Source organism: Camelus ferus, chromosome 15 (genome assembly GCF_009834535.1).
Source record: "Camelus ferus isolate YT-003-E chromosome 15, BCGSAC_Cfer_1.0, whole genome shotgun sequence".
NCBI classification, from domain to species: Eukaryota; Metazoa; Chordata; class Mammalia; order Artiodactyla; family Camelidae; genus Camelus; species Camelus ferus.
Genome location: NC_045710.1, coordinates 39455819 through 39469599, shown reverse-complemented (window position 1 = coordinate 39469599; position 13781 = coordinate 39455819). Strand labels below are relative to the sequence as shown.

Sequence of the window (13781 nt, the reverse complement as noted above, 5' to 3'; positions counted from 1 at the left end):
ACTAGACCCCTCAGGTCCTTCTGACTCATGACCAAGCATCTGTTCTCCGAAGCCAGGTGCTCCCCAAACAAGCACCTTGGCGGGAAAGCCCAGGGGCGGTCTCAGCACCTGCAGTCAGGGGAAGGGCTTGAATGCATGAGTGGATGTGCTTTGTACACACAGGGAGCTTCAGGCCTGATTCCAAGAGGTGTTCCTTTTAGAACCACCACTCCTCCTTTTGCAAAGAAAAACTGGCTTTCAGAGAAGCTCCCTTCTTCCCATGTTTCTCAAACTCCACCCCCCGTTGGGGGCCAGCACTTTCATGCTGAGATAGGCAACATTTGGGGGCCTGGGCAGAAGGCGGGGGCTTTAGCACCCCACACTCACTCACACATAATCTCCATCAACCCCCACCCCGCAAAGCCACCCCTTGAGGTTGCTATTCGTTGATGTGGTTTTCTTGGTCTTATGTTGTAATGGGCACTGGGGTGTCCATCACACCCATCCCACTCACGTCCACTCTGTAACGGCCTGGGTTTGGAGAGATCAGGAGGGCACTCTGGTTGCCAGAGGTGATGTCTCTTGCGGCAGGTGTGGTTCAGGGATGGGTGCAAAACCTCTTAATCCACTCAGAGTGAAACTCAGTGTTTTGTTCTATGTTTGGAGGAAGACCCCCCCCCCCCACCCAGGACGTGACCAAAGACATGGTTCTGAAGGTGCTGGCAGCTGCCACACCCAGGAGGGAAGCCAGGCTGAGGCCAAAACTGACCCATGGAGGAGGGTGGGGTTGAGAGAATACAGACAAAGTCAACTGCAGTCCTGAGAATCTCTGGAGCAAGTCAGCCCATAGACGGGCCCTACTCAGGGATGTTTCAGTTGTACAAGCTGACAAAGTCTGTTATTTGCCCCGTTTGGATGTGGACTTTCTGTTACTGAACTGTGAAGCCCTCTAATAAGATCATCTTTGGGAAAAAAAAATACAGGGGGCCTTTCCCTGGTAGTGGGAGAGGAGGAACTGATTTATGCAGTGCTGTCCTCATTTCTTCAAGCCCCTTTTAAAGAAAAGATGACCCGGGCGGGGAGGAAGCAGATGGTAAGGAGGAAGCTCCACAAGGGCTGCTCCCCAGAGTGGCTGGCACTTAGTAGGCGCTTTGCCAAGGTGATGAGGGAAGAATTATTGTCTGGCTGGTCAGTGAAGGGGCCACAGTTCCAAACATCGGGGCTCAGAGCCCATGCTCTTTCCCTAGAAGAGCAGAGGCCGGGCTCGCCAGATGAAGTAATCAGACCACACGCACCCAAAGCCACGGGGAAGCTGGGACAGCCACGTGTTAACAGCGGGAAGTGGCTGCCTGGACACCAGTACACACGGGTCAGATGCATGCTGTCCCTGGCCATTTGACGAAGGCCCTGGGTGGGACAGTAAAACCTTGAGGGACATTTTCCCTCACAAAATCAGAGCCCGAGGAACAGCAACACTGTAAATCACTTACTGTGACAGAGAAATGGAAGTGGTGATGGAACAGAGGGGACCCTCCAGGGAAACCCTGTGAGCCGAGGCTCACCCAGCCCCAGGGGAAAAAGACCCAGACTCTGGAATGCAGGACAGACGCTCCCCCTCCCACCATTTCTATGTCCCTCTGGGCTTCAGGGAGAGAAAACTCCCTTTCCCTTTAAAGAAGCAGTTCCAGGAACTCCACCAACGTTCCGCCTCCCCCATTCCCAGTCTGGACACAGAGGGTCCCCAGAGCCTGATCAACGTTGGGGAGGATGCATGGACATTTGCACTGGGCCCTGATGTGGAGCCCGCGGGACGGCTGGTGTGGGGACAGGACAGAGACCAGGCTCACCAGGGAGCAGCCACAGGCTTTGGGGAGCAGGGTGGGCAGGAGGCGAGTTGGGGCCCCAGCTTCTCTTCCTGCTGTGATGCCAACCTGACCCTGAGAAAACCCACCCCCCCACCCCGTCCCCCCACCTCACATGACCTTTGAACAGTGACAACTGAGGCAACTGAGGCAACCAACCCCTTGTGCCTAGAAACCGGGGCGTTTCTGAGGACCCCAGCCTTCCGAGCTCCTTCATAGAAGGGAGAGGCAAATGAGGTGCTACCCCGGAAAAATCTGGATTCTACCAAATAATTCTACCCACCGTCACGAACCCTCCCAGGTCACCCCCGTTCACATGAATAAGTCTTGGGTTGGTGGCGCTTCCTCTATTTGAAGGAAAATTCCCTGAAGTGCATGGGAAAGAAGCATCTGTTTCTCACACATCTTGACCTTTAATTTAAAGGGAGAGAGTACGTCCCTCAAATTCCATTTCCTGAATCCCTCCTTTTAGAAGAAGTCTGGCCTTTTACAAAAACATACAAAGCTCCAAACAGGATGTAACATTCTTTCTCACATCTGGGCCAGTGGGATTTTTTTTTTAAACACAAGTTGAAAAGCTCTCGTTTTTCTAGGGTGGACAGCATTTTTTAAGTTGGGGTTAAACTTTGAAAACCTTTGGAAGTTTTTCTCCCTTGGAAAATCTTTATTCAGTTCTGAACATAACAAAAGAGCACTTCACTTTAAGTGCTTGACCTAGTGAAGTGGCCAAAAATAAGGAGTTGGGGGGAGGTGGAGGCAAGAAAGAGGAACGAATTAAAAAATATAGATATACACATCAGCCACACCAAGGGAATGCGCTTCAGACAACCAGCATAACTAGAAAACACCTACATGTGGATTGGTGGTGACATATATGATTATTTGCAGAACTAAAACTGCAGGAGAGTTAAAGAGGGAGGGGGCAGAACCAGTAGCTCAGACACTGTAGATACAGTGAAATAGCCTCGAGGTTGGGGTAAAGGGGAGAACAGAGAGAGCACATACAAAACGTCCTTAAAAACTGTTCTCAGCACTCCTGGGCATTTCTTACCCCAGAGAAAGAAGATGTATGCCCACACAAAAACCCACGTAAATGTTTATAGTGGCTCTATTCATTAAAAACCAAAAACTAGAAACTACCCAAATGTCCTTCAGCAAGTGAATGGTTAAGCAAATGGTGGTACAGCCACCCCACTGAATACTACTCAGCACTGAAAAAGGAATGGATTTTGAATACACACAGTAACCTGGATGAATCTCCGGAGAATTATGCCAAGTGAAAAGAGGCCAATCCTGGAAGATGACATCCTGTGTGATTCCATTTATACAACATTCTTGAAGTGACAAATTTATGGCAATGGAAAACAGACTGGTAGTTGCCAGAGGTTAAAGGGGATGGGGCTGGGAAGCAGGAGGGATCTTTGTGTCGATGGAAATGTTCTGGATCTTGGCTGTATCAAGTGTTCTGGATGTGATACTGTACTATAGTTTTGGAAGATGATACCATTGGGGGAGCCGGGGTAAAGGGTACTGAATTACTTCTTAAAACGACATGTGACTCTATAATGATCATAAAATTGAAAACTTCAATTAAAAAGATAAGAACTGTGTCAGTTAATTATATTGGTGGTGGTATTATTGCTATTCTGAGTTTAGGCATGTAATATAGGATAAATTACATGAGTAATTATAGGATATTCTAATTCAGAGCCTCCGGTGTCCTTGAGTGCCTTTATTTCTGAGCGAGAGACTAGGATGTAATGTAGGAAATGTTAAATAAAAACCCTGCCACCCTAAGCGGACAGTTCCACCTTTCTTCTTTAATGGCTTTTTGGGTTATGGATCCGGCTTAGAAAGGTTAGCTCAGATCACGGTAAAGACTCAAGAATTCACCCTGCCTCTCCTATACGAATTCTCCCACTAGATGAGATATTCAAGCACCCCAACTAATAAACAAAAATAATGTATCCAGAAGGAAATATCACAGCCACACCCCCCATACACAACCTATCCTAAAAGTGCCAAAAACTTGGTGAGATCTTGCAAAGTGTCCACTGCCCAGTCTGATATACCTCATTTCACTCACTGAAGATCTGTGGGTTATAAGAAGCATCATCACTCTAAATACAAAGAAAACACAACGCTGAGGTTGTGAATTGAAGATGCGTTCCAACTTCAGACATGCAAAGGTGACGAAAACAGCCTGTAATCAATCGAGAATGCCTGCTTCATATTCTGACAGTCTTAATTTACTGCTGCTCACTTTTCAGATGTATAATCACAGACCAATTTTATCACCCTCCTCTACCACCAAAAATCTGAGTAAAACAGCACATTACAGCAACAAAAATAAATGTGCACAATTCTCAAAATGTTAGTGTATGATTTAAAAAAAAAATCTATTTACCCTGACAGGATTGAAGATCACGATTCTATACGGCCTGTAATTTCAGCCTGTGAGCACGTCTTCGTTTGGATTTTCTAATCACATCTGTTGACATTGGCTCCTGATGACCCACAGGAGCCAGTCTTCCACCTGCTGCCCATCAACTTCCATGTTCAGGCCTCAGGCATCCTCAGCAAAGGCGGTAAGGAGAGCATGTACCACCAAACCCAGGCAGCAGGGGTCTGCGAGCCTCTGGAATTGTGCAAAGTGTTCCATCCATATCTGTTTTTTGTGGGATTCTGGGATTGCTGGATAATTTCCTTCTGAGTGTGGCCTGCTTGCCATCTGCCTGGCTTTGTTAGGTAGGCTGTGATCAATCATGCTTATTTTCCAAGATGCTTTTTCTTAACTAAATATTTTGGTCCCAGGTTCACCTGTTGAGAACTGAACAACTCAACTCCAGTCCTGAGTAAGGCAAGGGCAAGGGAGTGTCACAATGAGATAAACGGCCTTGGGTGCATGTAACAGGAGTGGGGAGGAGATGATGAGTTCTAGGTTCACCCAGGGGTAACAGAAAGCTCTGATACTAGTCAGCTGCGGAGCCTAGGACTAACATCACATTAGGCATGGCCTCTGGGGAATAAATCACTGGCAGTCTGTAATACTAGCATCCACTGCTGGTTTATATGATAAAACATGCAAGTGGTTTGGAGTCAACACACACAGATAAACGGACAGGTGTAAGACGCATGTCTAACCCGTGACCTTGCGCCAACATCAGGAAACTGGCCCACGGGCCACACCTGGCCTGTCATATGTTTCTGTACGATCAGTGTAAAACAGATTTTACGTCTTAAATGTTTTTTTTTTTTAAAAATCGAAAGAGAGTATTGTGTGGCCCATGAAAATGACGTGAACGTCAAGTTTGTGTCCCTACATGCAGTTTTACTGGAATGCACCCATGCCCACTGCTTCACACATCGTTGATGGCTGCCTTTGTGTCGCACTAGGACAAAGTTTCAACACAGATAGTATGGCCCACAAAGCCTAAAAGACTGACTTACCTCTGGCCATTTACAGAGAAAGTTTCCCAACCCTGCCTTGGAGCCCAGGTTTAGCAAGCTCTCTGATAACTTCTTCGTAAGTGAAAGAAAACATCTGGATGTACAGATGTGAAACGTTCCATGTCTGTTACTCAGCTGGCTGTAATTTCCAAAGCTGGTGCACCACACCTGCACGAGAAGGCAAGACAGGAACCGAGATGGACAGTCTAACATTGCCCCTTCGCTGTTTCCCAAACACGGCGTGAACGCGAGGAGAGGAAAAACAACAAGTACCCACTGCGCTAGATTTAAAAGCATTTAATGACATAGCATATATTTAACAGAGAGGGCAGAGGTTGAGAGGTACAGGTCATACGACGGAGCACCGGGCCTGAGTGACCACCTCCCTGCTCAGGCCCAGCCTCTGGAGTTCATTCCTATCAATGCCATTTTGATTGTGCAGTAAGATGAAAATTTGTCATTACAATCATTACAGTGACAGAGAAATGCACACTATGTATCAAAGAGCAAGGTAATGAAGCAAATTATAACACAGTGTGGCAACGCACAAGCAAGTAACCATTAGGGTAACATTACTTTGTCCAGTAAATGCTTCAGTTCCACTTGTACACTTACCAATGATTTAAAGGGTTTATTATACATCTAGTTTTATTATACTTTGTACTAGAATTATCTCAAACATACAATATAATGTATTTCAGCAAAAAAAAAGAAAAATTGAAATTACAGATTATTTAAAACAGTATCAGTTTTCTATTCCTTCTCGTATACCGACATTCTTCACCGTTGTCACAGCTGATGCGGAAAAGCCGCATGTCGCGTGTTAGTAAGTGATGCCAGATACAAACGGTTTGGTCTGCAGAGTTAACAATGGGGCCGCGCGACAGCTGCAGCAAGATCATAATACACAATCTGTTTCATCCAGGTAAACCCATCGCGAGCACTTCTAATAGTCAAGACTCAGGGTAACCACTGGAAGTAAATGGAAGAGAATGGTGTCGGGAAATCGGTACATTTGTCTGTGGTGAGCATGGGAAATATTGTTTGAGCACCGCTGCCTTGCATACCAACAGCACTAGAGGCGGGTTATTTCCAACACAGCCTCACAAAATTGAGGAACAGTTTAAATATTGAGATCTCATCTATATAATTTCATTTAAAAAAAATCTGGTCTTCCCTCTGCACCTCATACTTTTGTAACTTGGAGATAAAGTGTTTAGGTGTATTTTTCCCCACCGCCCCCCCCACCCCAAGAAATGCTCTATAAATTAAAAAAAAAAACAAAAACAAAACCCCAAATCAACCACATTGATGAACATTTAGGCACAGAGAGTACTGTGTTGGTTCTGAGCTTGCATGCTGGAATTTCACTGAAAAGGTAAGAGAAGGGCAGGAGGTGAAGGAAAAGGAGTTCACTTCTTTTTGCCAAAAAGGCTGAACCTCTTTTCTTTGTCTTTCTCTTTGTCCTTCTCCCGTTTGCCGGGACTGGACTCGCTGGTGATGGTGACGACGCTGGTGGGCAAAGTCTGTGCCCGGCTGGATGCTGGCGTGCTCTGGGTGCTGGCAGACACCTCATGTTTGTCAGAGGTGATGGCAGAGGAGATGGCCTGGATCCATGTGTTCATTTCCTCCTGGACGAAGGAGGGGACACAGGTGAGACTCAACCAGGAGGGATGGGCGTGAGATGCTCTCACTCTGCCTGGGGACCATCTGAGCCTCTGTGGGTCAGAATGCTGGGGAACAGTGTGTCTGCCTAATGCGGAAGGGAAGGCAGCTCCCAAATGAACCTCTGCTTTGTCACGAGAGCAGTGAATATGGTTCAACTCGCACCAGAATTTGCTTTGTGGTACCTCAAGGTCCTCACTCTAGTACATGGTCCTATAACCATGGAGGAGCTGGAGGACTGGTCTACAGTAGGGTGGCAGGTCCCACCCTAGAACGTGCTTCTTCTTTTCTTTTTTAAATTGAAATATATGTGACATACAACATTAGGTAAGTTTAATAGAAGTTGCTTTTTTTTAATTTAAAGCCCTACACATGGTGTTTTCTCATTGGCGGGCCCCCTTTCCCTTCAAGGAGGAGCCTGGTCATGCAATGGTTAGTTAGAGGCAGTGGAGTATAGCGGGGAGGTTCCATGCCCAGTCCTGGGACCACCTCCCTTGGGCTGGGCAGTTTTCCTCCATGGACTTCAAGGGACCCTGTGCTGGCTCTCCTGCCATGGCAGGAGGACAGCGAAATGACATTCACTGAGAGATATGCCTCTGAGAGACATACGAGAACCAAACACCTTCCAGCATTCGTGACCTTGGAGACTAGAGGACAGAAGCACCACTGATCATCATTTATATGAAGAACATCATAAATAAAGCTCATTGTGGTACAAACACTTGCAAACTTCAAAGTGTTTAAGAGAAATGAATCTTAGAAACTTACATCGTCTTTGGCTTGGAAGAGGTACTCATTGCCATCATTTAGTCTGTAATTTGAAAGAAGAAAGTCAGTCACAATATAACTTAAGAAAAAAAAAATCGTTCAACTCTCTTGTCCTACGTGGGATACAAGCAGCCACAGGAATCACACCTGAAATGCCCATTGGAACTCTGCACACATCACCCACCAGGCCTGGACATCAAGTCGCCACCTAAAAGCCACATACATCGTTGGGCCAATAGACAGAGATAACTTGGGTGTTTCAATCGCTGGAAGGATCAAAAAAGTTCCAAACATACCAACATCTGGATTTTGTTGTGACAAAGACCACTTGGATGACCGGTCACTGCTCTAAGTTGAATTCAAGAGAAAGCTCTTTAAAAATCATGAGCCCTTTTGAAATTCTGCCACTGAGCTTATACCCCCCACATTTACAAACACTGGACTTTATGAAGTGATATGTGGAAGAAGTCTCCTGGGTTTCTCATATGTGTGTCTCAGCATGAGAGAAACTGCTCTTGTGAGGAGGGTGGGGGGAGGGGGCTCCCTCGCTTTCCACTGGGGTCTAGAGGAGGGGGCGGAGGCGGGGCAGAGTTGATAAGTGCCCTCTGCTGATATCCTGACCCTCTGAAGCTGCATCTGGGAAGTACAGAGCGGCAGGCAGCCAGGGAACCATGCTGTCTGCTGCTGGCCTCCCAGTGTGTACAGCGTCTCAGGTCCTGAAGAGTCTGCCTCCAGTGCTAGAAATCACACCATCTGAACCGTTTCTGTGTGCAGTCCTCGGCCTTGTCCAGCTAGCGTGAGACGCACCGGTCACTGAAGACCTGAGCTTTTCGGAGCCCGAAGCAACAGATCAAATTAGTGTTAGACTAAGTATCATCCCAACAACTGACATGTTTACTTTTTTTATTTTTAGAAGAAAAACTGATTTTTCTGCCCTTTTCCAAGTATAAGCAGAACTTCAGACCTTGGATCCACCCTGTGGGGAGGTGTATGTGTTCTCCAGGGTAGAGAGATTTGGAACGAGATGGTTCCAGAGGCATCTGGAACATCCACTGGGTGAGTCAGGGGAGCACAGGGCCCCAGCCCCACCCCCCACTTCCTGTTTGTCTCCATCCAGCCCCAGGATGACTCAGCTTGACCCTTCTCCAGATAAGTCATGAGCAAAGAACAGCATCTCCTGGGTCTGGATAAGCTGTAAAGATGGGGAAACTATTTTTCTAAGCTTCCCTTAAACTACAAAACAGCTCACCTTATCTTAGGAAATGGTAAGCTCTAGCTTACAAAAACGGAAGTGCCCTTTCTTCAATGTTCAACTGCGCCATTAACCACAGGGATGCCAGCGACTGGCCACAGTGCCCAGAGACCCTAACCGAGACTTATGCCTGTCCAGTTTGTCACTTTATCGGTGATTTTCTAAACAGCAGGAGAGGAACTGACTGATCACCACATCTCTGAATCTATCTAAGAAAACCAACTCCCAGAGTGGAAATAAAACACATCCCCGCTACCCCGGCAACTCTCACCTTAGCTTGAACACGTGTTTCTTCTTTTTGTAATCAAGGGCCACTTCACAGATGGCTTCTTTCAAACTCACAGGGACCTCGCTGTGGTAGGGAATTCCAGAAGCAGCTGTCTTTGCATCTTTGTAGAAACCCATTTCTTGGTTATTTATGACACAATAAACATTGTGCCAGGACCTGAGCAGTAAAGAAAGGGAACGTCAAGGTTCTGTTCCACATTCCCTTAAAGAACTAAGAGTTTGATTATTAGGTAAATGATTCTCCCACGACAGAGTGTGATCCCATGTTAAAAGCCCTTCCTAAATTCTGCTAAAAGTAAACAAAGGAACAAAATTCCTCTATGTCCTCCATGTCCCCAAGACAAGGCACATGTTGCTACAGTGGCAGGTTTTGGAGGGCTACTTCTTGCTCTGAATTGGAAGAAAACCACAGTGCCCTCTTCTATTAAATAAGGGTACTCTGCTCTGATGGGAAAGCTTTTTCTTGGTGTTTCCACTCTTTGCTGTAGTGCCTTTTCATGGTAATGGGGTGCAAGCCAGCCTCCTTACTGCAAACATGCCTGTCCTTAAGCAGCATTTCAACCTTAGCTTCATTCTTTGACATGGTCTGGCAACTTGACAGGGAGACAGATCCAGGGCCACTAGCACTTAGGGTACATCTTTGGATGAATGATAAAATGGTAGCCTTTCCCCCATGATATGGCAAACTGTCATAATATACAGATTTTATCAGAACAAGATACTTTATTGTATTAACAAATAAGTCTATATTGTCCTCACTGTGGATGGCAACTCTTAGATGGGATTCCCTTGTACAGTGTACAACCAGCACAACTGTACATGATGGTCCCAGGCAATTTATTTTACTGGTTAAGCACCCAGGCTGTGGAATCAGATGAGTTTCACCCCAGCCATGTCATTTCCTAGGTTACTAAACAGGGTGAGCTTTCTTAACCTCTCAGAGCCTCGATTTCCTCATGTGTAAAACAGAGATAATAGAAGTAGGGCTATTGGGAGATAATGAAAATAAAGACTGCCATAGAGATAAGGTCGGAGAAATGGTGAATGTCTTAAAACATCCCACAAAGAGGAAAACAATAGGGAAATCATTTCATTCCAGGGAGGACTCTTCCAGCTCAACCCCCCTTCTCAGGAGGAACTACTGAAGATTCTTCCTGCTGTTCCCACACACGCTGAACTCTCCCTTCTCCTGCTGAATGAAAAGTACGCTACTCCCACTTCCCGGTGTCGTTCCTGAGAATGTGATGCCTGGGAAGTTCCGGGACAAACCAACCACCTGAGTGCACGCTCCCTGTTCAGCTCAAGGGCAGCCCGCCTCCCCCCTAATGGGCGACTTCCCATCTGACCACCTCTGCTACCCTCACCTGCTTGAGGCTTTCTTATTGTAGGCCTCCCACTCGTGCTTTCGATTCAGGAAGCCTTCCATCTGGGCCGAAGGCGTCTCCTGGGTCCTGGCTGGCAAGGTGGCGGCACTCTGGGCTGGGAGGGCAGTCTTGGCTTTGCGATCGGAGGTCGGGGAAGGGATGGGGCTGGACTCTTTCGAGCTTGTCCTCTGTTCTGCAGCGCCATTGACCATTTCGCTGGTGTCCACCGTTTCTGCCATCTAGGGACAGCGGAGAGGCCATTCAGCAAACCCCGTGGGCCCCGGGGGTGACCACATACGCTCTGACTCGCACACGTGGCTGTGTATAAATGCCTGGCGCAGATCGAGGCAGTACAGTAAAACCATCACACATCCCACAAAGCCAGCGGGACACCAAGGACATTAGAAGGTGGGAGTGGATTAATACCCGCCCATTTACGGGGAGATGAGAAAAGCGAAATGCCAGTATGAGTTTTACTGCACTCTGCTCCTCGGATCACTCCATTTTCTCTAATAGAACTCAGATCGTTTCCTCTCATGGTTACTTTAAAACAAAAGGACAACGGTAACAATCACACATATTAAGTATGAGAGAGTGGACGTTATACAGCAGCCACCTTACAACCAAGGACGCCACCAGAAGGGCTGGAGGTTTAAGCGAAAGGGCATTCACAAACAGATCTATAGACAACTCTATCAGAACTACACAGCATTCCCCCGAAGTCAGACAAGAAAGACCTTTGGTGTCTGAAATGCTCTCCGGCTCGCCCCACCCCCCGCCCCTGGATACATCGTCATAAACACATGCAGAAATTAGGACGGCAGTCATGCACCTCACATCTACCATCCCCGTTAGACTTGGGAACTTAGGAGCTGGAAAGAAATGAGGCAAGTCAACAAACATCAACTGAACCACATCTGCCGAAGTTGTATCGTGAGTGGGTTGTAGTTTGTGTTAAAGGAGCTGGAAAAGCCAATCACAGTCACTCAACACCACACGGCTATTTACCCCCAAACACAGACAGAACCAGGGCCTTCCCCATCACGTGCTGGTTGATCACGGTGCCTTGCTGCACTGAGACGAGGAAGCCCAGCCAGCCAGGCTTCCAGCGGCTCTGACCCTTCAGGCGGGAGACGTCTTCAGGAGCTGTTCCTTCCCAAGCTCATTTCTATTGTAACCCTCAGGGCTTTCCGGCTTGGGAAATGCGGTAGGGTCTCCATTCATTATCGCTTTCAGCCTGTGTGCCATCAACTGTGTACCATGAACTGTAGCAGCCCCTGGCTGGGACACCCAGGGCGTGGGATTAGCGAGTTACTGAAGCCGGGGGTGGCTGACGCTTTAGTGGATTACAGACAACCTGCACCCCTCGTACACGGACAGACATGGAGGTGTCAATGGCACGCTCGTTAGATACGTCCCCCACCACTGCTGCCCAGAACCAAGTGACGCCAAATCAGCAGCAACAACCTCGACAGGATCAACGGTAGACTGGCCACCTCTGCTTGAACACTCAGATATGTCAACTCGCAGGAACTGGATCTCTCCGTTAGGGCTCATCTAAGTGGCAGGGCGGGAGTCAAGTTTATATCCTGTCTATACAAACTATCACTGTTAGCATCAGGGTTTAGGGCCAGACTAGAGGCTATGCAGTTGAAGGGTGTTTTTGATTAGAACCCTTTATCCACACAGAAATGTGGACAACGATTCTTAGGGCAGAAGAGCTTCGGGGAGGAGATGGGCAGTGATTATCCTGGCCTTGCAGTGACAGCCTGCAGACATGAGCTTATGAGCGATAGGCTACTTAAGTTTTTCTCTCTTCCCTTTCACTTTTAAAGGAGAGATGGAGGGGAAATTAATAACCAAAATGCAAAATCCCAAGTAAGAGAAGGTGGGTGGATTTTAAAGTTGACAAATCTGTTCTAGTGTGAGATTTCAGGAAACTTCTGGTGTGAAGTGTGAGATTGGTCTGGAAGGCCTGTGCCAGGCATGAGTCCAGGGAGACATGGGGTTAGTGTGTATAGAAACCAGATTAAAAAAAAAAAAAAATTAGTGCTGCAGCTGTGACTTGAAAACTGTTAGTGACTGCAATGACCTGGATAGGGGAATGTTTAATGGAAAAAGGCTGAAATTTATCATACTTGGTCAGACTTCAAGGTAGCTGAAGGCCAGGGGAAGCCTCTTCTGGGGGAAATTCTGCAGCAAAAATTTTTTTTCTTTAGAGTTAGAAGGAAAGAGAAAACCCCAAACCAGTATGCAGAGATAATTAATGTTTATGCAAATGAATCACTAACCAAGGAAACAAGGAAAATAAAAGGAACAAAATGAATTTTAATGGACATGTACTTAAGCATGCCAACAGACAACACGCCACTAGAGACAAACATCAAAAGCAAATCATAGTGCTGTGACCAAACAGTGGGTACATGTGGATACACCCCCACCCCCACCCACATTGCTTCTCTTTAGCGATTAGTCCAGAGTGCTTTAGTGGCTCGGTACACCTGAGATATTTCAATCAGGAGGTGAACATAAATGCAACGTGACAACTAGTAGCACAAGAAACACCTGATTGGTTTTCTAAGTGTACGAAGCAACACTATTACTTTCAAGTTCATTAACTTGAGTCTCTGCACCGTAACTCAGAAAAAAACAAATGAAAAGAGCTTTTCTTCTTCTGATACAATCCAATCACAATTAAAAATTTTTTTCTGGCAAGCTACAATTTAAAAATCTAGATAAAACAGGCATGAGAACAAATGCCAAAAACATCTTAGCACTCCTTTCCTGTGTGCTCATGTGGCATTTTCTTTTTTTTTGGTCTTCTGAGTATAAAAAGCATAAAATTGGATGTTAATCCTGATGATACAAAATTTAAACATATATATATATGGACACATCACATATATACATATAGACCAATGACACATATAATTTGGAGCCAGAAACACATGCTCCTAAAGACCAAAGATGAAGCAGTAGTTTTGTTCTAAAATGAATTTTGGTGTGTTTTAAGGCAGAGACCCAATAATGGTGCGGACTACCCCCAGAACAGAAGAAGCTTGGCATCTATCTATATACCCATCTACAGTCGCAAGTAGATAGATATGTACATAGAAATAAGGAAAAAACAAACAAGATGCTATATGATGTTAT

The 13781-nt window shown here is 46.4% G+C and overlaps 1 protein-coding gene across 5 annotated transcripts in view; it reads right to left on the bottom strand.

The window, feature by feature from the left end:
• SPTBN1 (spectrin beta, non-erythrocytic 1) overlaps positions 1-13781 on the bottom strand; it is a 204033-nt gene that overhangs the window by 13996 nt on the left and 176256 nt on the right. For 2 of the 5 annotated variants that reach the window (XM_032497551.1, XM_032497552.1), the window contains exons 32-35: positions 10629-10867; positions 9248-9421; positions 7725-7767; positions 5574-6922 (exon numbers count right to left, since the gene is read on the bottom strand). In XM_032497551.1, coding sequence (XP_032353442.1) covers positions 6704-6922; positions 7725-7767; positions 9248-9421; positions 10629-10867 — 675 coding nt within the window. In that variant the 3' untranslated portion in view covers positions 5574-6703. Of the gene's footprint in view, positions 1-5573; positions 6923-7724; positions 7768-9247; positions 9422-10598; positions 10868-13781 lie in introns of those variants that run through there. The other 3 variants (XM_032497549.1, XM_032497550.1, XM_032497553.1) reach the window with 2 other exon arrangements.